The sequence below is a fragment of the Mirounga angustirostris genome, unplaced genomic scaffold, assembly GCF_029215605.1.
Source record: "Mirounga angustirostris isolate CCGP_5_RB_7025 unplaced genomic scaffold, mMirAng1.0.hap1 SCAF_15, whole genome shotgun sequence".
Taxonomy (NCBI): domain Eukaryota; kingdom Metazoa; phylum Chordata; class Mammalia; order Carnivora; family Phocidae; genus Mirounga; species Mirounga angustirostris.
The window spans coordinates 40,246,911-40,273,897 of NW_026991723.1; the positions used below are offsets into that span (position 1 = coordinate 40,246,911).

At 37.6% G+C, this 26,987-nt stretch overlaps 1 protein-coding gene across 8 annotated transcripts in view; it reads right to left on the reverse strand.

Moving 5' to 3' along the window:
* Positions 1-26,987, reverse strand: part of NFIB (nuclear factor I B) — a 235,261-nt gene that overhangs the window by 24,278 nt on the left and 183,996 nt on the right. For 3 of the 8 annotated variants that reach the window (XM_045882419.3, XM_045882417.3, XM_064580055.1), the window contains 4 exons: positions 17,975-18,109; positions 13,949-14,133; positions 9,255-9,420; positions 6,059-6,141 (listed from right to left, as the gene is read on the reverse strand). In XM_045882419.3, coding sequence (XP_045738375.1) covers positions 6,059-6,141; positions 9,255-9,420; positions 13,949-14,133; positions 17,975-18,109 — 569 coding nt within the window. The remainder of the gene's footprint in view (positions 1-6,058; positions 6,142-9,254; positions 9,421-13,948; positions 14,134-17,974; positions 18,110-26,987) is intronic. The other 5 variants (XM_054509222.2, XM_045882418.3, XM_045882422.3 and 2 more) reach the window with 3 other exon arrangements.

Consider the following 26,987-nt stretch of genomic DNA (forward strand, 5'->3'; position numbering starts at 1 on the left):
ACTTTTTTTTTAAGTTTACAGGGACCCTCAAGGGAATAGCTTGAAAGGTATGTTTTTATGTTCTCTTAGGTTTTTTTCATTTCTCCAGATAGCCTCAAGGAAACAGATTTTTGAGGGGTAGAGGCGCTTTTGAGGGGATGCTTAAAAAGATTAACCACTCCAATATCCAAACTCTCCTCTAACTCTTAGATTAGTAGAATTTTATTTTATTGCTATTATTAATTACTCACCATGGATCAAATAAAATGGCCTCTGAATGAATAGGGTGTAGCCTTACTGAACAAGCAAAATGTTCAGAATGAAACTGTTATATGTAAGACATATAACACATTAAAAAAAAAAGATATTCAAGATCATCCTAGTACCTTGAATTCTAATGTCAGTTTCTGAAACCCATGCTTCTTGATATTTAATTGAATTAGTGCAGTAGAATTACTTTAAATGGGTATGCATGGCCCATGAACAAAGTAAACATAACTGATCATGAATCATAAGTATCAGAAAATGAAAGTTTTTTTTAGATGGAGACTACTTTAACTTGTAAAATTTAAGGTTTCACAGGAACTCGGAGATTGTGTAATTCAACCTCTACATTTTCCTTTCCAAGATAAGGATACAGGACAGCAAAGTTTATGGACTTGTCCAAGGTCAGACACGCCCTGTTTGTGTCAACATTAAAACCACACTTGCAAACTCCTATTCCCTGGTTCTCACCCAAGACACTAGTTTGCCTATCACTGTTCTTTTCCTACCCTGTCCTTCATGTGCAACCCAAGAATATTTAAGACTAAAATGGCTATAATTATAACCTTCAGAATTTCCTCTACTTACCTGATTCAACTTAGATCTTCTAAAGTAAATATTTTCAGGGAAGAAGAAAAATTTTCCCTTGTGATTTTGTTGATTGAATTTAAGGTTACAGCAAACATAACTTTATTTTTACATTAATTAGAATGGTCTATCTGGACATTAGCATTTGATAACTACTCAAAGTAAAGTTAATAAATAAATGAATAATAAAACAGACCATGGAAGGTTTTTTTAAAACTTAAGAACTAACCAAAAAGCTAAACATTTGCATAGCCGTTTTTTTGACTGAAACTTCCTTTAAATGTGTTTCCTCTCCAGCTAGCATATGTGAAGAGTGACCTCTTATCCATTTACATACCTACCCAGAAGTCATGTGATAGGGTTTTACGTCAAGCTGTCAATTATGATAACAGACACAATAAGAACAGCCCAAGTGTTGATAGCCTGCTTCCTGACTTTATTGAAAAGTTTGTTGATAGTCCACTTGTGTCCTTTCAATTGCTTGCCTCTAATAAAAGACTACCTTTCCAGTGGTCTCAATATACCTAGCTTTGGCTTTGCCATTTGCCAGGACAAACATTGTAAAGAAATTTCAATTAATATCTTAATTAAAAAAAAAAAATCCTGCAGAGGCAATGTCTTATTAGGAAGCCATCTGGTGTAAGAGAAATGTCCAGTGTAATGAAAAGTACCTCCAAATTTGAGTTTCAAAACTATATCAAGGAAAGTGTTGAAAATATTTTGATATAAGGTGGCCCAGTAATTGAAATTGAAATAATAGCATTAAGTAGTCATGCAAGAGATGTAACATGCTGAAGCTCAAGCACCAATAAAATCCATGCAATTGTGTACATAAGGACCTGAGTTGATCAGGCCATGTATTCATTAGATCTAATAAGTGCTATATATAGTCAGATTATAATTTTGAGAGATGATGAAAACAAGCCTTACATCTTACGAACTAGAGCTTACTTGACTTTGTTGTCTCCCTTTGGAAAGGCAAAAGGGACCTCCCATTTATTTTAGCAAAATCTCAAATCTATATCAAAAGTTAATATGCTTTTCAATAGCTGGTTCAAATGGTAATCTTTTATCTCCAAACAAGAAGCTTCTTAGTTACAAACTTTTATTTCCAACTTGCAGTAAGATTTTTTTTATATGTTGTACTGATGTATAATAGTAAAGATTTATGTTTTTATTATAACCTTCCACTCAAATAGAAGGGTGAAAATCAAGTTAACGAGACCCTCTTTGATCCCGCAACTTTCAATGAGAGCAAAGAAGAAGGCCTGAGATTTAACAAATTCATTATGAGGTTGACCAGATAAGGAACTGGTGTTAATTCAAGTAAGTTGTCTCATATTCGCCATTTATGCTAAAATCAGTAGACTGGATTATAGAATAATTTCTGTATTTTATGAGCAAAGTCCAACACTCTGCTAGAGTTCCCATTTTGTCAAAGAGACAAAACTTGGGACATGTACTTCCCTCCTTGCCTATCATGGTGAGTGTGCGCCGTGCACTCCGTGCAGTGTGAGGAAAGGTAAACACTGCATTCTGCTAAACTTCTGTGAAGTGAAGTCAGAGAGGAGGTCCTTGACACTTGTGAAAAAGTTCCGAATCATAAAAAAGACATTTCTCAGGAGAGACTACAGAGTTCAGTTTGCCAAAGCAGGACCCAGGAGTTCCTTAAGCCACCACACCATCTTCCAACAGAAAAGTTAAAGAAGAATATGGAGCTCCAATTGGTGTCTGCTTTCAAGATCTCCCCAAGCCAATAATGAGTGCATGAACTAAGTCAATCATCCCACAGACAGTCTAGTTCCGGACCTTGAACCACACAACACACAAGACTGTGTTAGGGGATAAAGGAAAAATTTCAAGTCCTGATCAGCCGGCATGAGCTGATTATTATGACCAATTGGAGAGGATTGTTTTTAATGGCAAATTATCAACTGGTTTCCATGAATCTTTTTGAACTACTCTTCATGATTATGGATTTTTTTATTTTTTAGATTCAAATGAGATATCAATATTTGCAGTGACAGGTGAAATTCCTGTGTCAGAAAAAACTAGTATTTCAAGTCCGTTGGCAACCAATAATAATCAGCAATAACCATTATCAAGGAGCACAGAGATGTATAATTACTAATAACAGCTGTATGTGTACCAAGTTGATGGGCATAAAAGCATATACTTTTAGGAGTCAAATTTGCCAATATGGACATATTACTCTTACAAGTGGAATATAGGGTTAATTTTAACATTGGTCATCTCAATCGAAGAAGGCCAGTATCCTTGTGTGTTAGAAATGACTATATTGAAGGGTCTGCTTTATTGTCATCGTGTGGAAAGATTATTTATAAGATAGTCAGAATTGCTCAACAATTTTAAATTTATCGTTAACCCTAATTTATGTAGGCTATATTAAAGTTCTTTTCTGAGAAAAAATAGCACAGCACAATGCACATCAATACTTTTCATAACCTAAAAGGATAAATCTTTATAAAGCAGCCACCAATAAACTGAAGAATGTACCTGGTGACAATATTTATTCTTAAGGGGTCATGTATATTAAAGGCTATGGGGAATGTTTAAAAGAACTCTCTCAGACTAAATCCATTGCCTTTCTAATTTTGAATTTCTCCTAGCTAATATAAAATGATTGATTACCTTTATTTCATGTACCCCTTGATTTTCCTTTTCATTCATCACTGAGTGCTTTAAACCAAATGCATTTAGAACCTGCTGTTACAAGAGTGGTCTCTTTTAAATCTTTGTAAAGTAATGAAAGGACACAGTAAATCAATCTCATTTCTGCTGTGGGAAAGCATAACCTTTACTCTACTGAAGTCACTTAAACTATTTCTGTCCCTCTGTTCCTGGATAGTAAGCCTGAAACTTCAGCTCAGTGGTTCTTTTAAAATTTAAAAGCATAAAAGTAATCATGTTTTAACTGGAACCTTACTTCAGTAATATTCATGTATAGTATGAGATGAATGTACATGCATTTTCTGCATGCCTCAAAATTGTAGCTCATTATAAATCTGGCATATTGAGCTTCTTCATTTCAAAAAGTAGCACTAAGTCTTCCATTATATACAGGGCAAATTATCCATTTGCCTGGTAAATACCAATCCTCAATAGAATTGAACATTACATGTTTAGCTCTGAAGCTTCTATAGCTTTTTTCTTCCAAGGATCAAGACACGTGCATTCCATAAATATCAACCTCATGTGACCAAACAAATATTATTTATATTGTAAGGGGTCTTCACTTGACATTGCCCACTTAAATAAGAAGTGGTGGTCTTTGATGAGAAAAGTTTATAGTTCCAGAACTCATATATATATACATATGTATATATGTATATATATATACATATATATATATTTGTCTTAATTAAAGTATGCTCAGAACTCCATCTACCTTAAGGCTCACGCTTTCCTGATGCTAAGTTTTCTTGATTTATCTTTGGGATATGTGAAAGAAGAAGTATCTTCTGCATGATGAACTTTTGTGATCATAATTCCCTGAGCCTCTAACATTAGTCATAAGTGATAAATATAAAAAAAATATTAAAGCTGCCACAGGTTAGCATAGGGGGATGGGAAGACTGCTTCTAAATACATGGAACTGGGTATAATCTAAATGCGGGACTAAAGGTTTAAATAATGGAGGCATGTGTCTATGAATTAAAAAATTAACTAGAAAGTAGAGATGTGTCATAAAGAATAATGCAAATCCCATGGTAAAAATATTTCTGAAAATATGTGGAATGATTTTTAAAAGAACAAGTCTCTAAACCTATAAATCCTACATGTTTTTAGAAAACACAGTGAACATATACATTTGTCAAATATAACCATATTATAGTAATTATAACACATTTCACATTATAGCAATTTTAGAGGTGAAAAAAAGCAACATTCCAGAGAATTATGTTGAAAAGCCAATGGCAGGCAAAACCACTAATTATTATTTGGTATTTTCGTAACTGTGTACAGATGTTTTCAGTTAGTTCTCACCCTTTTTGTTTTGTTTTGCTTTTTAAAAATCTGGCACAATGTCAAATATCTTGAATAAGCTATCATCTTTATGATTTTTCTCTGAACTCTGCATGTGGTGACCTTTGATCTACGCCGTCTGCTACCTTGGTCCGCAACTGGGCAGGACTTGGGAATTCTGCAGGAGGCACAGCTAAGAGAGATACAACACGAGCTAGGTGGGCAAGTTCACAACAAAAGAAGCAGGCATGAGTACCTGCGCGGGCTGACCACATACGTAAAAACACAGACAGATGCGAGATACGCGCATTCAGCTTTCGAACGAAGAGCCAGTTAGTTTATACCAGCTTTTTCTTATTCATGATAGCCTATTTTTCCCTATTTAATATTTTGCACACTGTTAATTTCAAACCACTCTGCTATCAGAACTCGAGAGCAGCAAACATATGCATCATAAAATGTATTTAAATTCTGAAGTGTTTGGAATTATTTCTGTCATCCTATAACTAGAATCGTGGGATTTCTGTATTGGTATGTTCCATGCTTTTGACTGTGGCTAATTTGTTTATAAGCCACCATTAATCCTGGCTGTATATTTTCACAGTTTGGGTAAACACTTCATTTGCATTAAATTTACAGCATTAATGAGATGTGAAATTTAAAATGCTACTTGAAACATAAATGATGTAAGAAAGCAGAACAAAAAAAAGTGTTTTATCACATCTGAAATCAGTAAACCAATTTAAACCTATTAAAACAGGAATGATGTATCGCCTGAGATTTTAGCTTCATAACTCATCCTCTTGGACTAAAAGTCCAAAATGAGGAGTAAAACATCTGGAAAATATGAAAGGGCTCAAAAACACAAACTGTGTACTGCTTCTACTCTAATGGGCTTTTCAATCAGTTTTCAATTTTTTTGTCTTCAAAAGCTAAAGGCTAGTAAGTTCTCAATAGCCAATAAGACTGAGAAAAATACCCTGGCCGAGACCCTGTTACTCATGGATGTTATGGATAGAGGTCACAGAGATGGAAAAGGTCTTGAGCCAATTTGAGAAACCCTGTTTAGAAAGGCAAGAAACAAAGGATAAATGAGAAAATATTCTGGAAAATGAAATGATCAGTTTCTTTCCCAGAAGCCCCGGGAGCCCCATTCTGAGTCCAGATCTGAGAGGCAGCATGGAGAGAGCACCAATGCGAAAGCTTGCTACACCGTCACACCTGGGTGAAACGTGCCCACCTGTTGCTGATGTAGGAAGGATGGGTCTCTTGGGCTTAGTCCCACATATCGATTGGCTTGAGATGTGCCTGAGGCTGTGTAGGCTGATTAAGGAAGAACAAAAACAAAGATAAAAATTGTGAACTATCAGAATGAACACCCTGTCCATGTAAAAGAAAACCCAGGACGTGGGATTTGCAACCGAAAAAAAAAAAAAAGTGTCTCTATTTCCCTATTCTTTTGTTTGAGTGAACACCAAGTGATATAAAAGAAATGGCGGTTGACCTCAACTCAACTCCTTTACCCCCTCCCCAGAAATCTGTCCAATCAACCACATGCCGGCCTCTGGTGTGGACATCTCACACTTATGTGCTCCAGTTATAGAACTGCAGGGGAACCAGGGACTGGCTAAGTAGAAGGGTTTTCCTACTTGTCCTGTTTCACCAGATATTAGTTGTCTAATAATGGGACAATCAATGATGGTCTATGATTCTAAATGTAAGACTGAAAGTCTATTGGGAAAAAGCTTGTAATGAGTGGGATTTAAGCAGATGAGCTTGATGATACAGAAAGAAACATGTCTTACTAAAGAGAAAATCTAATATTTCTAACATGAAGGAGAAGCCTATATTTATGATATCATATAGAGTGAATTAGGTCAGTATTCTATTTAGTGTGAAAATGACCTTAAGTTTGATAGAAATGTTTTTGAAAAAAATTCTTTCTTTTCCATAAGCACAAAAAGTCAATTTCTTGTGACTGGTCCAGGGAGGGGTGGTAGCACCTTTGAAATACTTGGCCACCAGGCACTAAGTACCTATGGTGAATATTCCTTAAGTTATTTACTCTCACCTTGTAAGTACTTTTTGTAGAGGTGCTTTTTGGTACACAGTGAAGTTTCCAAAGAAAACGTCTCCCTATTCCTAAAGATTTCTGTTTGTTTTCACAAGGAAAGGAGTTCCCAGCACTAAAGCAATCCCATTGCTCCCTGCCGGAATAAAAAGAACTACATTTTCACCATTCACGTTACATCTACGGGTCTGAAGGAAGCTAAAATGTTTGGTTTAACACTATCAGATTAATAAGAAATCCAGACATTAATCTTTAAAAGGTTTTTTTTTAACCAAATATATTAATTCTGCCATGTTCATTTGAAGGGTTGTAGAATTAGATCCATTGAAGCTTTTTTAGGTCAACTTTTTAAAACAGTGAAGATGCTCACAATTCAGCATTAATTACTCCTGAATAAAGGGGCCCATCCAAGGACAGCCATAAGAGTGGGGCCCCTACTCGATCTCCAGGCCCCTGGAATTCAATATACAGCACGGACAACTGGAGAAAAGCCTCACCCTTATAGAGTGGCAACAAGTCTGAGGTATTTTCTCTTTCCAGCCATGAGAAAGAGGTTTCCCTGGTCTATGTGTTTTCTTTAATTTTATTGACTTATCAGCTCAAAGACCAATTTTTCATTATCAGTGCTGTCTCGGGAGCTAGAGCTCCAAGTTTGTGTATAGGGAAGAAAAACAACTCACTATATTTCTTTTATGCAGGAGTGGAAAATGGGCTGATAACAGCCATCTTTATACAACCAAGATATTCCCTCTGAGTATTTTGTAATTTTATTAGTCAAATCAGATCCCTTTTTGACCAACCTATAGGTGAGTATAAGAACAGTGCATTAGCAAGCAGGCTGACAACACTCCCATAGAGAGCTGTGATCATTTGGGTCTGATCTTCCCTTGAGTGTCATCTATTAATGTCACTAGAAGAGTAGGTACCTGAAGTTTCTAGAACTTGGTTTGAATCATTTATCCTGTGATAGTCTTTCAAAAATTTAAAAAAAAAAATCTTTGTTTTCTATTTGCCTTTATTTAAATTGCTGACTTTGCTAAAAGAAGCCAACACATCCACTTTTAAAAGTATTTTAGTGGCCGTAGTGTATATAGCTAACCTTTAAAACAAAAGAATTTTTAATCTTTCTTGACTGGATTTCATCCATCTGTGCATTCAGGGAAGTGCTCACTGGACCCTCTACCAACTGACCAATTACAAAAATTAATGATGATTGATGGGAATTATAAGCCTACATGGACTGATTAGGCTATGGGGCCTCATGAATTTTGAGAAAGAAATGCTCAATTCACTGTACCCTCAAAGTATTGTCCTTTTTTCTTGTAGTGTTCCTTCCTAGGTTTTCAGAAGTCACCAAAAAAAGAAAAGCAAAAAAAAAAAAAGGAAAACATCTTTCCAAAGCCTGAGAAAGAAAGAGCCAGTGGTGTCTCTGTACTTTCACTTAGAAATTTCCAGAGCATGTCAATTTTTTTTTGCTCTAGGAAAGAAAATGGAACCTCTGAATTTCAGATACAGAATGCATAATTGATGAGGAGCCTGCTAATTACTCCTGTCTGGAACTTTATCCATTCCGCTATACCAGTTCTAGGAAGCCGGTAGTTTTGTTGAAGCCAATTAAAAAATTGTGTAATAATTTTTTATGTATTGATGAGTATTCTGTATGAAGAAGCAAAGGAATCATTGGTTTATTGGTACGTTCTTTGTTAAGTCCACTGGCTAAATCTCTGACATTTAAAATGTGATAGCCATGTTAAAAAGCGTAGTACCTGATGTATCATGATAAGCAAAAAAAAAAAGAAAAGAAAGAAAAGAAAAAAAGTCATAGACAATGAAAGTGTAGGTAGCAGCTTACATGTGCCTCATACTCAGCTTCGAAATGTTCTCATCCGCACCCAACATCCTGTAACTGTTTTTTTTGCAATGACATAACCTACGGTAATATAAACGTGCAATTATCTTTCAGAGGCACTGATTCAGTCTGCCTTGTGAAGGGCACTGATTTCTCTAGGAATGCTCCAATAAGTAACAATTATCTGATCTCTCTCTGGGTGACAGAGAAACCTTGCACACTGCATTACGTTATTCGGTGTCTTTTCAATGTATACCTTGAACAAGCAGGCATGACTTATCATCTTTGTTAGAGCTGTTTATTCAAACAAATACGCTTCTCCCTTTTCAAATATGATGTACGGACTGAAATTTGATAAGAGAGAGCTTGTGATAGCCAGGCCACATACATGCCTGCTAGTTCCACATAAATGAGAAATCTCCATCGGGTCTGACAAGTTGCCGTGTTCTCCACCTTGGATCAGGTATCCAATGGCGCCTTTGATGGACATTTCTCATTTCCTACAGAAATACTTACTGGTTGCTGTAGGTGAAGCTGCCTCACCTTCAGTGGATGTAGTGATGGGTTTAGTATCTGTCATGGTCAGGGTCACAGGTCGCATTGCACTGGGATGGGGAGAGGGTGCCAAGACAGGTGTGAAATGGCCAGGCACTTTCCCTACCACTTGACCACTGCTGTTAGGCTACAAAACAAAAACAGAACGCCGGGTGAAACAATCCAAAAGGCAGTCGTCTCGTCCAACAGCTCCACTCCGCGCACGTGGCCACGTGAACCCTGCGGACTTGCTGGGAATGCCACAAGCCCTCTCAAGCCTGAGTCACAGGGACCAACCAGCGGTTAGTAGTAAAAAGAAGCAGCAGCGTTTCAAAGAAAGTCTTCACCTTCAAAACACTGTACATCGGTAAGTTCATCTTTACAACACCCCTGAGAGTCAGGTAGACTGATCCTTTCATTCAGTAGCACGAAGACTCGAGTGGAGACTTACATGCTGAGCCCAAGACAACAATGTAAGTCCTCCCTGAGCTAGTGAGAATTTGAGCCATGCCTCTTCCTTCTCTGCTCTTCGTTTTCTGTAGTGAGTCTGTTTGGGCTTTCAGAACACAATTCTCACCTAATGATACTATCACTGACACAAAGAAGACGAGGGTATCTAGGAGCTCAAACACATCAAACTCAATAGTTTCCATCATTTATAGTCAAGGCCCATCTTCTGCGTTCAAAACCTCTTAGCTCTCCGTCGCACACAGGGACGCTCGGACACACACATCAAGCCATTTAGATTCAAGGATCTCCGCTTCACTTTTGGTGATTTACTCATACGAGCAGATAGAATGATATTTAAAGCATTTAAAATTTCAGGTCCACACCATGATATACAATGATGGACTAGGCCTGACTTTACAGCTACAAATAAAAGATTTCTAAAGTCAATTAAAATGTGCTGAAGCAGAGGCGGCTGGGAGACTCAGTCGTTAAGCGTCTGCCCCTGGCTCAGGTCATGATCCCGGGGTCCTGGGATCGAGCCCCGCATCGGGCTCCCTGATCAGCGGGGAGCCTGCTTCTCCCTCTCCCACTCCCCCTGCTTGTGTTCCCTCTCTTGCTGGGTCTCTCTCTGTCAAATAAATAAATAAAATCTTTTAAAAAGAAAATGTGCTTAAGTAAAGCAGAGGGCAATCAAATATACTTTGTTACTTAAGTTACTCCTCCATGGCTGGGCATGGAGAGTTACACCAAACATTATTGTTGACATTTGTGGGAATCAACTGAGAAAATCCCCAGGGCAATGACAGAAAAGATATTAATATCTGAGTTTTAGCCCCGGGTATGAAAATAGTATCTGTGGTAGGAGAAAAAATCCTAAGGGTACACTGCTTGAAAAAAAAAAAAAAAATACTGGAATGTATTTTTCTAGACAGAGAACGTTATTCTTGATTATACTCATGTTGGAATTCTCCACTGTATGATGTACATAACAATTTGCCATGAGAATATTCTCCACAAATATTTAGTCTTTATAATCAGCACTGTTAAAGGCAAAGAATGCAATGAAGCAGAATATTTATCTAAATACCTGCACATAAATTACCAGGAGACATTTCTTTAGACAAAAAGATGAACAGCTAATAACACTTAAATACTGTAACTCACAGACATGAACTAAGTCTTTGGTTGGGCTCCTCAGAGGCCACATTATTTATTCTATAAAGAAAATGGACTTCTTGAATATCCTGCCTATTCATCATGAGTAATTTTAAGTATTTAACTTTATGTCAGGAAAATTGACCAGAGTTTCCCCCTATGGAAACCTATGAGAGAGTTGTATCTTTTGACTAATTTTATTTAAAATAATCCACTGAATAGCATGACTGTCTTAGTCTAATCGGTGCACCAGCAATTAATCTCCAAATCGCTGTGGGGAGGATGAGGCATCTCAGTTGCTGGACTTAGCAATCAAAATCAGTGCAGGGCTGGAGGAAATCTGGGAAGGGATAGTGGACCACAGGTGAACAAGCCCTCATTTTTCCCCCCATTTTTAGAGCTAAACAGGTAAGTGTCAAGAGTCCTCTTTTGAAATGCAAATTAATTGGTTTTGAGTTGGAGCTAAAAATCAAAGGAGCTATGATGTGCCCATAAAAACAATTCTGCAGGGGTGCCTGGGTGGCTCAGTTGGTTAAGCGACTGCCTTCGGCCCAGGTCATGATCCTGGAGTCCTGGGATCAAGTCCCGCATCGGGCTCCCTGCTCGGCAGGGAGCCTGCTTCTCCCTCTGACCCTCCCCCCTCTCATGTGCTCTCTGTCTCTCTCATTCTCTCTGTCTCAAATAAATAAATAAAATCTTTAAAAAAAAAAAAAAAGAAAACAATTCTGCAGTGTACTAGAAAGATGCATTTTCTTTCAAGTGGAAAAAGTAGTTTTTTCTAAAGCAGACCATCAGCTTCTGGTTATCTGAACACTGCAAAAGACTGTTTTATGTATCTTCCTAAAGAAAGAAGAGCGATTTCGTTTTATCATTGGTGGTACATTCGGTAGTAAAAAGCATTTCTGTATAGTGTGTTCACGAAAACAGTTGGATAGGACCTACCTGAGAACACGGGACAGAAGAATGACAATAATGTCAAGAAAATGCTGCCACAGAATCTGATATTACCTCGCCCATTCTGCAAGCTTTGTCTACTGGAATGGAATCGACATGAACCAACAGACATTTCTCTCATTTTAAAAAGAATAAAACTGACAAAGAAGCAAGTCGGTCCCAAGCTGATACAGACAACTTTTCTGGAATTCAGGGTCTGGAAGAATGAGAGGGTTATTCCTTTTGGGTTTTTTACTGGTTCAAACAGATGAAGCTATACTCTAAAGCTTCTCTTTTAAAGCTGTTAGATGAACTTTCACACCATAGATATGAAAAGAGAGACATCTCATCTGAAGATGAAGTTGAACGGGATTAGGAAAGGATTACCCCGCTAGCATGTTGCTCCTATTATACAAAATCCTGAGAGGGGATTTTTTTTTTTTAAATTGAGATGAAAGTAAGATGCTTCTCTCAGAAGCTGGGTCTTTACCTTAAAAATAGGAAGAAAAGCAGAACAATAGAGGCAGATTATCACCTAATATGCCCTCTTAACTTATAAAGAAATGGAAATATACCTAAAACAAGCACTGAATAATTAAAGAAATGCGTAACACTAAGGGCCTGATTTTAATTTGCATAATTTTTCCCCTAACAGTGCCTAATTAAGACATCAGTTAAAAAAAAAAATCCAATGGAACTCTAAGATTTTCCACACTGAATTAACGTTAAGGACTTTTAATGGATGTCTTAATTAGACTTTGTTATTCATGGAAATTCTACACAAATTAAAATCAGACCTTGTGCGCCCTGTTCCCAGCTGAGTCTAGCAAAATGCTCTATGGAACTGAGACTCTTGAATCCACGATCTGACAGCAAATTTTATTTCTAAACTGATATATTAAGATCCCACTGTTTTACTTAGTAATTCTTATTATAGTCGTCAAAAGTGCTATACCATTTGAACATTTTCTTCTAAAATACAAATGGTTTAACTACAAAGTCACAACTCAAGAATGGTGTATTTAGTTTAGTATTATTAGTCAACAGAACTAAAAGTACAGGTAACTTTTTAAGTAACCCAAATGGTGCTGGCTATGTTGTTATTAAAAATAAAACGTTCAAAAAAGACCATTTTGCTTCATTTTAACAATTACAACCAAAAATGATTTTTTCAGATCTTTTCTTTGTTAATTCTAAATTAATAAGCACATACTATTCACTGGCATTTTAGTAACTGAACAGCATTGATGACAGAATGCTTATGACAATCTCTCAGAGCATTAAAAGATATAATGAGTGGGCAGGAGTCTTGAAGGTAAAGCAGCAATGTCAAATACCAGAACTTAAGATCAAAACTACATTACAGATTTGGGATATTACAATTTGTACCAGCTTTGGTACAAAGCCTATCTATTTGATCATGAAAAATCCTCTTGTATCAAATCACTATGAAGTGACCTCTCTACAGAAGAAGCCACATGTTTAAGGAGTGAGAAAGGCACATGAGTCACTACACTTACACAATAAAAGTCCCTAAAACCACTGCACAGTGTTTAAAAAAAAGAGAGAGAGAGAGAGAGAAAGAAAGAAAAAAGAAAAGACACTTCTGGTAATGTCACTCATTATTAAATGTAGTCATGTCTGTGCAAAGAATATTCAAGTAGTCATCAAACACTGACAATGTTTACATTACCAAAGCTTATTTTAATACCTAATAGTTGGTCTATAAATACAACTGTAAGTTCTTTTGTGTGTGTTTATTTTAGCGCATACCTTGCTCCTGCCTGAAATAAGCACTTTGTCCTGCATTAAACCAGGTTTTTCAGAGGTGTGAACTCCAGCTCTGAGCTTTTTGTCAATGTACTTTCTGCATAAACTTTCTTTTCAGTCAATGAAAATTCAAAAACATCAAACCAGAAATGTCTTCACAAATGTGCCCCTTTGGGGCAAGACACTTCCTACCTGTCATTCAGCCACCTTTAAATAAAAACTTATTGAGTCACCAAGAAACTTCCTGAAGATGGATTTCAAAAGCTTGATGTTCTGCCAGACATACCGTCTGAAAAAGCTTCATGTCTTAGAGTCAGACCTGTGCCATCTCCCTTAGGCTCTAATCTCATTTGCTCTCTCATTTTTACCTGGCTGGTTTGCGGACTGGATGGGTCATAAGAAGGTACATAGTTCTTCAGAGTATCCTGAGGATTCAGGTGGGGAGGATATCTGATTGTTGGATGAGAAAAGTAGCTCGATGGGGCTGGAGGAAGAATAGCTTGTGTTGGAAATGGCAGCGGTGAGGGTGGAGGCGGAGTTCGAGTCGAGATGACTGCACAGGACAGAAAAGGGGAGACTGATGTCAGCCATGGTGCCCTCTTCCCCGGCCCACCCCCCAGGACCCTGCGAGGCCGCCACGCTGACGGCTCCTCATCGCTTCCCTGTGACCGACCCACACTCCCCTGCAGGACTCCCTCGCCCACGCCGACAGGGAGAACACACAGACCCAACCCCACTCTGGGGAACTAGCGATCTGGCTCTCCAGCTCTATGAATGCTTAGACATAGGAAGTTTCTCTTTTATAGGTTAAGCCAATATTCCATAAAATGTTCCTTTAAGCAGAGTTATTTCCCATCAGAATACAATCTTTGATCAGAAAGTCTTTGTGTCTTGAGTCCAGACCAACTCACAGCATTCATTAAATGGCAGGGGCACTCACAGACTCTCTACTGAAATTCAAAACAGAAGTGTACTCCAATTTTAAATAAACATTTTCCCTATACGTCCTAGTGGGTGGTTGGTTAAAAGAGAGGCCAATAATTAGGAAACAATAATGTGCTGAATAATTACCTGATCATTGGACAAATGCTTATGAACATGTGAACGTAGGGCCTGGGAACTCTTTTTCCTAATGAAAATGTTCCTTTCAAAACCAAAAGAGCTCTATTCTGTAACTATTTTTCTTCCTACTCTTTTATTACATGTAGCTTAAAAGATGTTATTAAGATAAGACCAAGAATAAAACCCACAGAAATGTGAATTTAAACTTTCATATACGCATATTAACTAACCAATAAATCACATATTTTATATATAAAAGGGAAATAATATATAAAACATATGCGATATAGACAATGTTTAATTGTGCTGTAATTTTCAACATCAATATGACTAAAATTTATTGTTTAGTTTTTGAAATATAATCCTAAAGTTCAAAAATGGGAAAGAATATAATTGCACAATCATTATCTCTATAATGTTGAGGAACATAACCACGTAAGTACAATTAAGAGTACCAATGAGTATAAGCAGAAATGAAGATTAAATGTCTGTTTCTATTTAATATTTTGATCCAAATCATAGGAAATTACATATGATAAATGTTTAGTGTTTTATGAGACAGCTTAGCAAACAATATGAAAAATAAATTCTTTCCATGACCTATTAATGAAAATCATCTGGACTAACTTATCTCCAACTTTGTAATTATGTGCAAAAATATATAATATACTTTTAAAGGGATATTACTTATCTTCCCCAAAGAAAGCTTTTTTCAGAAAATATGAGAAATTAAGAATGTATCTCAGCGAAGAATCATAAATTCAATTTTATGGTCGCAACTTTGTTTCCTGAATGTCCGGGTCACTCGGGATCCTCTGGATTGTTACAATGCAGATTCCTGGGCCTAAACACAGACTACTGGATCTTGACTCCCCCCAGGGGTAAGGCACCAGAAAGTACAGTTTAAACAAGTGCCTCACGTGATCTTTCCACACACTGAAGTGTGTGCATCCTCCGTCAAAGGGATGCATTTCAGAGAACAATTACATATTTCTTCAAACGAAACTCCTTTTTGACATACTACTTTGTTGAAGAAATATACACATTTGAAAGTATAATTTAAGGAGATGCAAACACCTAAGTTAAGTTTGGCATCTTTTTAACTTGGTGTTGAAGTGCTCTTAATCTCAGCTAAATGAAGACCATGTAACCATGGTCTTTGCCTACATCTGTCACAAACCCTTGAAGGATATATACGCAGCTCCATCTTGGTCCCCCTGGGCTTGAGATCAGTGTGGCCCCAGTAGTTTTGGAAGAGATCTTTGTTCAATGGAACCGGCACATATCAAATCAGGGCTCAGGCTCTGGGATCCCTTGTACTGTGCTCACAGAAGCTGTGGCTGGCCCGATAGAAGATAGTAGAATGAAGTATTTCAAACTGAAAGTAAAAATGGCTATTTCATATCAATAAAGGTCATTCTAGTCCTTGAAAATAGGAAAAGCAAAATACAGGCAGAAGACATTTCCCTTCATTATGAAAGAATTCATACATGCACACATGTATGTACACGTATTTCCTGCCTACATTAATGCCAAGCCTTCCTGTCTCCTTTCCTCCAGTCTTGCTCTTTCCAATAAAGCCTTTATAGTCTCATATGAATGAATTTTGTAAAATGCCATCTCAAGCAAGTCACTTCTCTGCTTAAAATCTTTCAATGGCTCCCTACTGCTTCCAGAATAAAAGCCCAGCAACTTCACGGGTTTGTATGGTCTTCAAGGGCTATAGGGAACCCGCCCCGCCTCACTTCATGGACCTCAGGTCTGGCCACTCTCTCTTCCCCGGCCACATGGAGATATTTGTGGATCCTTGGATAGATGGCAGTTCCTTGCTGCAGTGACCTTTCCTGATAACAGGCTGTTCACTCTGTCTGAAACAACCTTCCTCCTGCCTTGTTCTTCGTTCTTGTGGCGAACTCACTCTCTAAACTTCAGGGAAGAACACATTGCTTCCGGGCATCTAATCCTTTTCAAAGTGTCTAGTCCTATTCAGATTTCATGCCTAGCTGATGTGGTCCCCTTGTCTCCCTGCTGGACCATGAGCTCTTTAAGGAAGGAAACTGTGTCTCATGACCAAGGTGCCTACCACAGGCCCTAATACATTACATACTAGTAAGTATCTGGTGAAGGACCAAGGTGGAAAGCTTATCTAGGTTTCCATGGTTCATTATATAAAAGTGTACTATTTAATTTTTTCCCAATGTCAGAAATCTGAATATTTTAATCAGGTGTCATAATACATGGATGATTTGACTGCTAAGTTAATTTTGCTCAAATATATTCAACATTACAGATCCATGAAATAGTTACCGATTTTTTTGACCTATTCTAGCAGTACAAACAATATAAATATAAATATTTTATAGCACATTTGATTTGTATACTCCTTTCTTAATTTTATACTTTTCTTAGTGAAGGCCATGCATTTTTAAAGTATAGTAATGATACATATCAACATACACTTAGAGATCAAAGCTAAGGACTTTTTTTTATAACTGAAGTTATATCCTTCGAGTAAAGGTTTAAAAACCAGATTCATTTTGTCGGAAGAATAAAAAATTGCCTATCTATAAATTTAAAGCAATAAGAGTATTGCTACAAACATATTTATATACAAAACTTTCTCCACCAAAAATTCAGTATACTCCTTTCTAGGGCTCAAGAATAATAGGTAGAAAGTATACAGTATTGTTTATTAATTATATCTCACTTTTAAGTTTTGAAAGGGGATTTAGTTTAATTGTTCTTTAAAGTATAAATGTGAAATACTGTATTATTTTTCTTATGTAAATTAAGATATTAGACATAATATCAAGTGTACTAGCCCACACTTATTTGTGCACCGAAAAAATTGTCAAAGAACCTCTTTTATTTTTCTGATTAATTTCACTCCTAAATAAGTAATTATTGATTTTTGTATAGAAAATAACATCTCTGGAAATAGTGTCTGTATATCTTAATGCCTCTGGAAATACCCCAAACTCAACAATACACTTGAAATTCCATCTTTCTTTAGTCAAATATATAGAATGGGGACCAATCCTGAAGCTACAGTTAAGATAACTATGTATCCTATATCTTCTAATTTCTTGGGATTGTGATCTTTCCAATAAAGGCAATTAAAAATACATTCACAAATGTTATTTAAGTGAATGCTTTGGAACTCTTTTCTCATATATTGGTTAGAAAAAAAATATTTGATTGGATCACGACCCTCCCTTTTTTGGCTGAGAGAATATGGCCCCCGCAGCTCTAAGTAAAACTCTTGCTCCATCCCTGAGAGTGAGCTCTGCAAACAAGGGGGACACTTCTCCTTTGTGCTTGAAACTCCTCACCACTGTGTGCAACTCCAGGTATTCCGGGATGATGGTGCTGGGGGAAAGTGCTCAATCTTGGGGAAGAATCTTGTGGAGATGTAGAGCTGAACAGTGGCTTTTCGGGCTTCTTCATAGTAGTCGGAGAAGACATATCTGCAAAGAGGGGAGAACCCAAACTTTATGACTTTCTTCAGCTATGAAGTTCACGTTAATATAACAAGAGATCTCATTTTCCAACATTTCATTATTTCTATACTTGGGCTCTTCTACAAAATATGTACTGAGGGTCAAAGACCCAGTTATGTTGGAGATTTGAAATATCTGTCAGAAACAATCTCCACTGAAGTTAACCCAAGGCTTTATTAAAATTATCATTGGGGGCGCCTGGGTGGCTCAGTCGTTAAGCGTCTGCCTTCAGCTCAGGTCATGATCCCAAGGTCCTGGGATCGAGTCCCACATCGGGCTCCCTGCTCCGCGGGAAGCCTGCTTCTCCCTCTCCCACTCCCCTGCTTGTGCTCCTGCTCTCGCTATCTCTCTCTCTGTCAAATAAATAAAATCTTAAAAAAAAAAAAATTATCATTGGAATTATTTCTCCTACTAAATAAATCTTGAACTTTTGAAAAACTAAGTATCATGTTTCCTTTGGCACCTTGGTTCACATCAAGGTCATTTTACCTCAGCATTTCATTCTTAGATTTATACAATCCAGGGGTTTGTCTTTCGACCTGCTGACTACACTGTGGAAAAAAACAGAAGAAAACCTGGTGCAAATGTGAAAAACAACTTTTGGGACCACTGGTAAGTCTATCATTGATTTCACATCTTCTGTGGAAAACTCATTACTTGTTTAACAAAAAGTACATTCCTTAATTTGCTCATTATGCAAGTATTTATTGGTGTCCTCTATTTGCCAGGTAAAGTGAGGATGTTATGAAAAATACAAAGTAACTGCTATAGGGATACTCACTGTCAGTGAAGATGAAAATGATAAGAAGAAAATGGCTGTCAACAGTTGAGAGGGAGGAAGTGTGTTGAAAGCAGGGGTGTTGTGTTGTGGTGTTTGCTGGTTTTCCTGCATAAGGGCAGTGACCACCTCAGCCTCCCCAGGTTAAGGAAGATGCCTCAGTGGTGCCATGTTTAAAATGTGGATGGGGATGACACTCCCAGAGAGAGGAAATGTTCTGGAGAATGGAGCATAGAAAACAAGTGGTACAAGTAGTCTGTGGAGTGGTGAAGTGATGAAGTGATGAATGAGGGAGCAAGTAGCTGGCAGGACCCACAAAATGAGGGGCCATGGACTTTGTGTATAAATATCTGAATGTCTGCCCTGATCGGGGAGTGCTACTGATGAGCAAAATATGATCACACATTTATAGTTTAAGGCCGTCCCTCTCGAAAGTACATGGAGGATGAGTTAGCCAAAATGGAGACAGCAATCATGGAGACCACTTGAGAAGACAGATTTATTAATACATCCTTCCATAAATATTTCTTGAAGGCTTAATTTATGCCAGACACTACACTAGTTGCTGGAGACACAATGGTGAACTAGATTAAGTTTCAGCCTCTACAAAACTTTTTCTTTTTTTTAAGATTTTATTTATTTATTCGCCAGAGAGAGATAGAAAGAACACAAGGAGGAGGAGCGGCAGGCAGAGGGAGAAGCAGGCTCCCCACCGAGAAGGGAGCCCGATGCGGGACTCGATCCAAGGACCCTGGGATCATGACCTGAGGTGAAGGCAGAGGCTTAACCTACTGAGCCACCCAGGCATCCCCAGCCTCTAAAAAAATTAAAAACTAGGGAGGGGATACACATGTGCTAAAAAGGAACTATAAAACAGTGTGAAATTGCTATGGTAGATAACACTACCACAATTATCAACTCATAGCCAATCTTATTTCACCTTTACCCCATCTATGCTCCCCCACCCCCCTTTTCACTTTGAAGCAAATTGCAGACAGCACAGTATTTCACTTATAAATATTTCAATTTGTAGCTCTAAAAAGAGAAGTTATTTTTTTAAAAACCTAAAACTTCATCATATTAGATACATATGCATATATATAATATTCATTTTTAATTTTTTTAACAAGAGAAAAAGACCTCACGTGCTGTTTTTAAAAAAATTTTTTATGGTGCTATTAATATAAGAAACTAGTTATCATTATGATTTACCATTTGAAAAATTACATAAGCTCTGGTAAAAGCATCCAATAAAATTAAATATGTGTTTTCAGCACATTGGCACTTAAAGAATGGATATGCTACTGTTAAAACAGTAGACATCACAGTCCACAAAAAATGACAGGTGTACTTGTAGCTATAATTTGTGACTAGCTGGCTGTCACTAACCTATCAGAACTTTGATGCATTGGTGAACGATTTCCTTGTATCTTTCTCAAAAAGAAAAAAATGAAAGGAAATTGCTAACGAAACCACAGCAATTAATGCTGCTACAAAAGAAGAGAAAAAATGTTGATACCATTTAAAAACAGACCAAAAAAGTTCATTTCAGCTAAGGTACCTTCAAAATGTCAAAAATAATAATTAATTTCACTTAGAGCTATGTGATTTTAAAAGGTAACACTACAAATATAGGTTTTGGCCTGCTAGAAGCTAATCACAGACATCTAGGTCTTTAGGAGTGGAAAGAACCTTTATTCCAACCCTCATTTTGCAGATAAAGTAATGTTTCTATTCCAAATTTTTAATTTAAAATTAACTATTAGAAAAAGAAATCTATTGACACTCTTATGCTCTACCTGTGCTTAAATACAGATCTCAAAATAAAATTAACCAGTGTAATCAGTTTCTAAAGACTCCATATAGAGGGGCGCCTAGGTGGCTAAGTTAGTTAAGTGTCCAACCCTTGGTTTCAAGGTCAGGTCATGATCTCAGGGTCATGAGATCAAGTCCCTTCGTTGGGCTGCATGCTCAGTGGGGAGTCTGGGGATCTTCGCCCTCTGCCCCTCCCCCCACTTGCACGCTCTCTTTCTCTCTCTGTCTCTGTCAAATAAATAAATAAATCTTAAAAAAAAAAAAAAAAGACTCCCTGAATGAGTAATAGAGCATTTACTGTACATGACTGAAAAACAATGAAATATGACCAGAGCTTGGGAAGCAGAATGAATGTTATTCTAGTTCTGTCATTTCTGGGGACGTTCCATCAAGGCTATTGCAAATACTGTAACTGTTTCCAAATTTTCATTAAACGTAGCAGGATTCACCTGAGTCACTTTCTGCAAAGAGCACATAAATCAAGGGTGTTTGTCCAGCAGTTCAAGAAGATGGGTGATGACGTCATTTTTGAGAAATGAAGCCTTTGCATTTTCTTACTCAAAATAATGCACTTGGCTTTCCTGGGTAATTATTACAGGTCCATTTATTGTTTGGGTTCTCGTTAGGCATGGACCAAATAATAATGGTACCTTCGTGTTCAGAACACACAAAGGAATTACAGAGGCCAACACAGCAGAAACAAATTAAAATTCACTCTTCAAGTTGTAAAAGGGACCACAAATTGTCTTCTCAAACAGTCAAGTGAACTTACAACAGTAAAAATAAGAATGAGAAGGTCCACCGTCCATACTGAAACTACTTCTTTAGGAACAGATAAAGAATGATAGTGCAGAAAGTGGACTTGACCGCCATTGTCTTCCCACTCGATGAAATTATTTTTGAGCCCAACAGCCAGTGAAGATATACTGGTACCCAGCCTGTGCAAGGCATATGCCAAGTGTGCCGGGGACACAAAGTGACCCCCTCCCCACCACAGTCACAGGAAAAAAACCTCACTGCAACGGAGAAAGAATAAAAATAAAATGTCAACTATCTAGGAGGCGGAAGGGTAGAGTTTCTAGCTATTACATTTTAATCATGAATCAAACTCGTATTATTTTGATTTTAATTTTATTTTGCATGTCTGCAGTCTAGTAGACCTCATGCCAAACTGAAAAATGATACTGTTTCTATTTTTAATGCACTTCTATGCTACAGAAATAAAAAAAAAAAATGTTTGAGGAATGAATATATAGGAGAGATGGTTTTAAGTGACCTTTCTGTGGAAAAAAACAAATGTCATGCTTTTCACAGTGTATTGTCCCTCAAGCCGGGAGAATAATACATAAAAAGATTAAGTTGAAAATAAGTTAAATAAAATAAAGCGGAATAATATATAAATATATAATAAGTTGAATAATAATACAAACATAATAATGCATATGTTGAATAATACATGAAATAAAGAAGTTGGCAAGAGAAGCAAGATGATAAGAAAAGGATTAGCCCGTGTTTCCAGTGGTGGGAAGGAGGCAGGAGTAGTTGGTGGTGCATGAGAAAGAAGCAAAGTCAGTGAGGGCTTGCCATCAGACAAAGACATTTAAATTTGATTTGGAAAGTAATAATTTATAAATGAATTGATCTCAGGAGGGAAATGCTTTCCAAAAGCTCTCTATTGTTTTTCTGTTTCTTGTAGCTTCCACTCAGTGCTTTTTGCTTGTACCTGGTTAAATCAAAAATTTCCTGTCTAGTCTCCTTCCAGGAGGAAGGAAGGAGAAGGAGGAAGGAAATCCTCTCCTTCAAACAATATCTTCCTCACATTAAGATCTATGATGGTATCATATTTTTCTTTTCCTTATCATTCCATTTTATTTAAGCTTTAGCTAAACTCATTTACTTATGGCCTCTTGGAGGAGGAGGGAACCAGGAGGACTGTGCTTCTAACTCTTCCTTTGCAGATGACATTCCCTTGGGCTAGAAAATGATGTCTTTCTACCTCTTATTCCAGCTATAGAACAGTATTTTATCCACTGAACCAACTTGATTTATTTTCTCTTTAAGCATTCCCTCCTGGGACTGTGGAGGTCTAGATTTCCTTAATGATCTTGTGTTTGTGTCTGATATTATCTGACGGATTATTTTTTAATTATTATTTTGTACTTTTTCTATCCATAGAGTGAGTGAGTGAGTGAGTGTGTGTGTGTGTGTGTGTGTTTGAGCTGACTGATGGCTTATCTCCTACAGAAGATGATTTTATTAAAGATGCAAAGACATATGGAGGCTGGAAAAACATGCTCAGGAAGAGAATTTTTAAAAATCTTGCACCGAAAGACAGTAGAAGAGGTAGAACAGACGCTGTCTAGGCAGTTTATCTTAGAATCTCTTGCATGTGAAAGCAGCTAGATGGTGAACCGATAACTGGTATATAAGATGAATAAAATAACCAGTCGGTATATAGTAAAATGCATGGTTGCATGAGCAGACACCACCAGATGAGAAGTAACTGAATGTAGAGCAAAAAGTGAAAACAAAATCAGTCACTGCGTTTCTAGTAAGCGTGAGAAGCTACGGCAAGCCCTCAAGTTCAAGATGTTAAATAAGACCACCTGCTCCCTGACTTGGTGATGCTTACAGCTCAGCAGAGAGGACGGATATTACAAACACAAATACAAAACTTCTTTTATTGCAATTGTAACATTAGACTGTAGAGAAGATTCTTCTTCATGACAGAAGTCAGCGAGGCTAATTTAAAAAAACAAAGGAAGGTTCACACTGATGGTGCTATTCTTCATTGTCTATACCCACGTTTAGATTTATAATTGGACAATTAGCTATGGCTTTAGTCACCAATCGTGAAGTTAAATACATAATAAAAGATTACTATGTAGGAAAAAGTTCAACTTATGTAAGTTGGTTCAATTAGATCCAAGCATAGCTTTAAATAAGTATTTTGCAAAATCAAGTCATCCCATAATTTTTACTAGCCATAGTATAATTTTTTTGGCACTGGGACATACATATATCCTCAGCCCTGATGTGTCATTCATTTCATAGCATCACTTCAAAGAATAAAGGCTTGAGCAAATAAAGAGTTAGATCAACTCATCTCCCAACAAGGTAATTTCATCTACAAAGGAAGAACGTTGCTGTGAAACACAGCGTATGCACTCGACTCATCAGCAGCTTGCACAAATGGCACTCCAGATGTATATCTGTTCAAGTCAGCCCAAGGCAACAATTTTGATCAATTCTAATGTGATAAAATGCTGCAGGGAAAGTGTGCAGAAACGTGTTTACGTCAGCCCTTAATTAAACTGTTGTTCACTTCCAAAGAACCTTAGGAAACACTAATGAGACATGAGTTTTGGCAATTTCTTCATCAAAGCAAAGACCCCTTCCTCAGTCTGTAACAGCCTGTCATCCAAGTCGCTCCCGGGATAAATGTCACATAGCACTCCAATCAGTTAGCCACCTGTTAGTAGAACTTCACTGAAGTCAACTAGTGATCTAGGGCAAGCTCAAACAGCCACCTTGACACCTGCCTGTCTGGGTCACCTGCTCCTTTTTCACATAGAGTAGAGCAATATGTTAGCTTTTCCAATATTCTTGAGTAGATTGAGGTTACAAATCGAATTTCTATCACCTACATAGAAAACACATAATTTTCTTTAAAAAAAAAAAAATGTCTATTCTTCTTCCCTACAATGACACTTATGGTTTACAACTATTTTATTTTGAATCAATTATGTAAGAGCACACAAGAGTTCTTGAATTTCTGGAAGCTATTAATTTCAGCACGGTATAACACTAAATTAAAATATATTAACTGTGCCATTCCTATAATTTAGAAAAACATATGTCTTTTTTTTTTTTTTTTTTTTTGACAGAGAGAGACACAGTGAGAGAGGGAACACAAGCAGGGGGAGTGGGAGAGAGAGAAGCAGGCTTCCCGCTGAGCAGGGAGCCCGATGTGGGACTCGATCCCAGGACTCTGGGATCATGACCTGAGCCGAAGGCAGACGCTTAACCGACTGAGCCACTCAGACGCCCTAGAAAAACATATTTCTATCTAGTTAACAAAGAAGCAAATTCTCTCAAAATATTTTAACAGTCCAATCCTTTCCGTATTCCTAAGTTGTCTTTCTTATTTATATACCATGCTTGTATACAAGTCCAAATGAACCCTCGAGGTACAAGTTATCATTTGCTGGCTTCTCTTGGTTTCCAGTATTTAAAGTTAAGGTATGTTTTACTATTGGGGCGCCTGGGTGGCTCAGTTGGTTAAGCGACTGCCTTCGGCTCAGGTCATGATCCTGGAGTCCCGGGATCGAGTCCCGCATCGGGCTCCCTGCTCGGCGGGGAGTCTGCTTCTCCCTCTGACCCTCCTCCCTCTCATGCTCTCTGTCTCTCATTCTCTCTCTCTCAAATAAATAAATAAAATATTATTTAAAAAAAAAAAAGGTATGTTTTACTATGAAGTGCTTAAAGAGCCATCATCATTGTTAAAAATGCCTTCTTTATTTTTTACATTATCAAGCTGCTGAGCAGATGTTACAGGATTCTTTTTTTTTTTTTGCAGAAGAAAACTCAAGGTGCAATGAAAACAGCAACAGGGAAGCTTCTGTTACCCTTGACCTTTTGTGATGAGCAGGACAGAGACCAAAGAAGTGCATATGTGGTAACAGTTTCGATAGTCCCATGACTAAAATTTGACAAGATTATGTTATATTGACGAGTCTTACCCAGGTAAGACCTCTCACAGCTTTCTAGGTTTCCTTTTTTTTTTTTTTTAACAGATTTTTTTCATAGATCTTTTTTTCTAGAGTTTCTGAGGAGACAGGAAGTCTCCTCAGAGAGGGAGACCAAATCCACTGCTGGATGAGGCAAAGGTGGTCAACACATCCCATCACTCTGCTGAAACTCTGTCAAGAAACACAAAACACTGGTGGTGAAAACCGAACTTCAGCTAAATGGGAATCTCTGCTGTCCATTAAAATGCTAGGGTGGCAGCTAGAAGACAACATGAGAAAGGAACAAGCTAGCTGCATAAAATAATAACGCTGTTTGTAATAAATGAGAAGCTACCACATCTAGGGTATGGGATCAGTTCAGGAGCTGGAAATCTGATACTTTCACATCAGACCATAAATCTCAAGTCAGTCCTGAGAGAAGGAAACGGCTTGGGCCCTGTGCCCAGAGGACAAGGAGAAGGCAAGGAACAGGGATCTGCCAACTGAATGCTCCCAGAGACCAAGGATTCTCTTCCTCTGTTTTTGCCTGGGGGTAAAATCAGGAAGAGGAGAGGGAAGTTCAGAGGTTATTTATAATCCTATAAACTTTATGTAAAATACTGCAATTATCAAGCCTAGGAGATTCCAGCCCAAAGCCCTGAAGTACTTATTTCTCTTGTTTCCCTGTGGAGAACCAAGGGGATCCTTGCCTTAACAAGTTCTACCTACAGATAAAGGAGAGCCAGCTGGGACGTGGCCTGAGGGAATGTGTCCTGGAGCAGAAGAAAGGACACAGAGCCTGTGGGCTATACCTTTACCTTGAAAGCTTTATATCTTCCCTGTGGGAGGTACCATCTCCATGTCCCCATTTTTTTTTCCACGATAAAAGAGAGTTATCCTGGCTCACGAGAGGAGAATGTGATGTGATGCACAATGGTTTCAATGAAATATAAATGACAAAAAAGAGGTGCTTGGGTAGAGTCAAAAAGCCATGGAGACACTGTTTTTATTTCAGGGGAGATGTTTAAAAATTGCTTATAGAGGGGAATCTGGGTGGCTCAGTCGGTTAAAGGTCTTGACTCTTCATCTCAGCTCAGGTCTTGATCTCAGGGTTGTGAGTTCAAGCCCTGCACTGGGCTCCACGCTGGGCATGGAGCCTACTTAAAAACAGATAGATAGATAGATAGATAGATAGATAGATATAGATAGATGATAGATAAATAGATAGATAGATAGATAGATAGATAGATAGATAGATAGATAGATAGATAGATAGATAGATAGATACTGCTTATAGAGCCATGTGCTACATTTAAATATTATGGATACGACAGTGGAGTTAAACCCCCCAGGCACCGCTAGTGGGAATGCAAATTCATGAGACCCTCCTAGATTCTGTACCAATAATTTGTCAACAGCCTTAGAAATGGACAATGTTTAACTCAGTAATTCTGCAGTAGGGATGTATTTATTCCTTTAACATAATTTCATTGACTGTCTGCTAGGTTTGGAGACAGGGAGT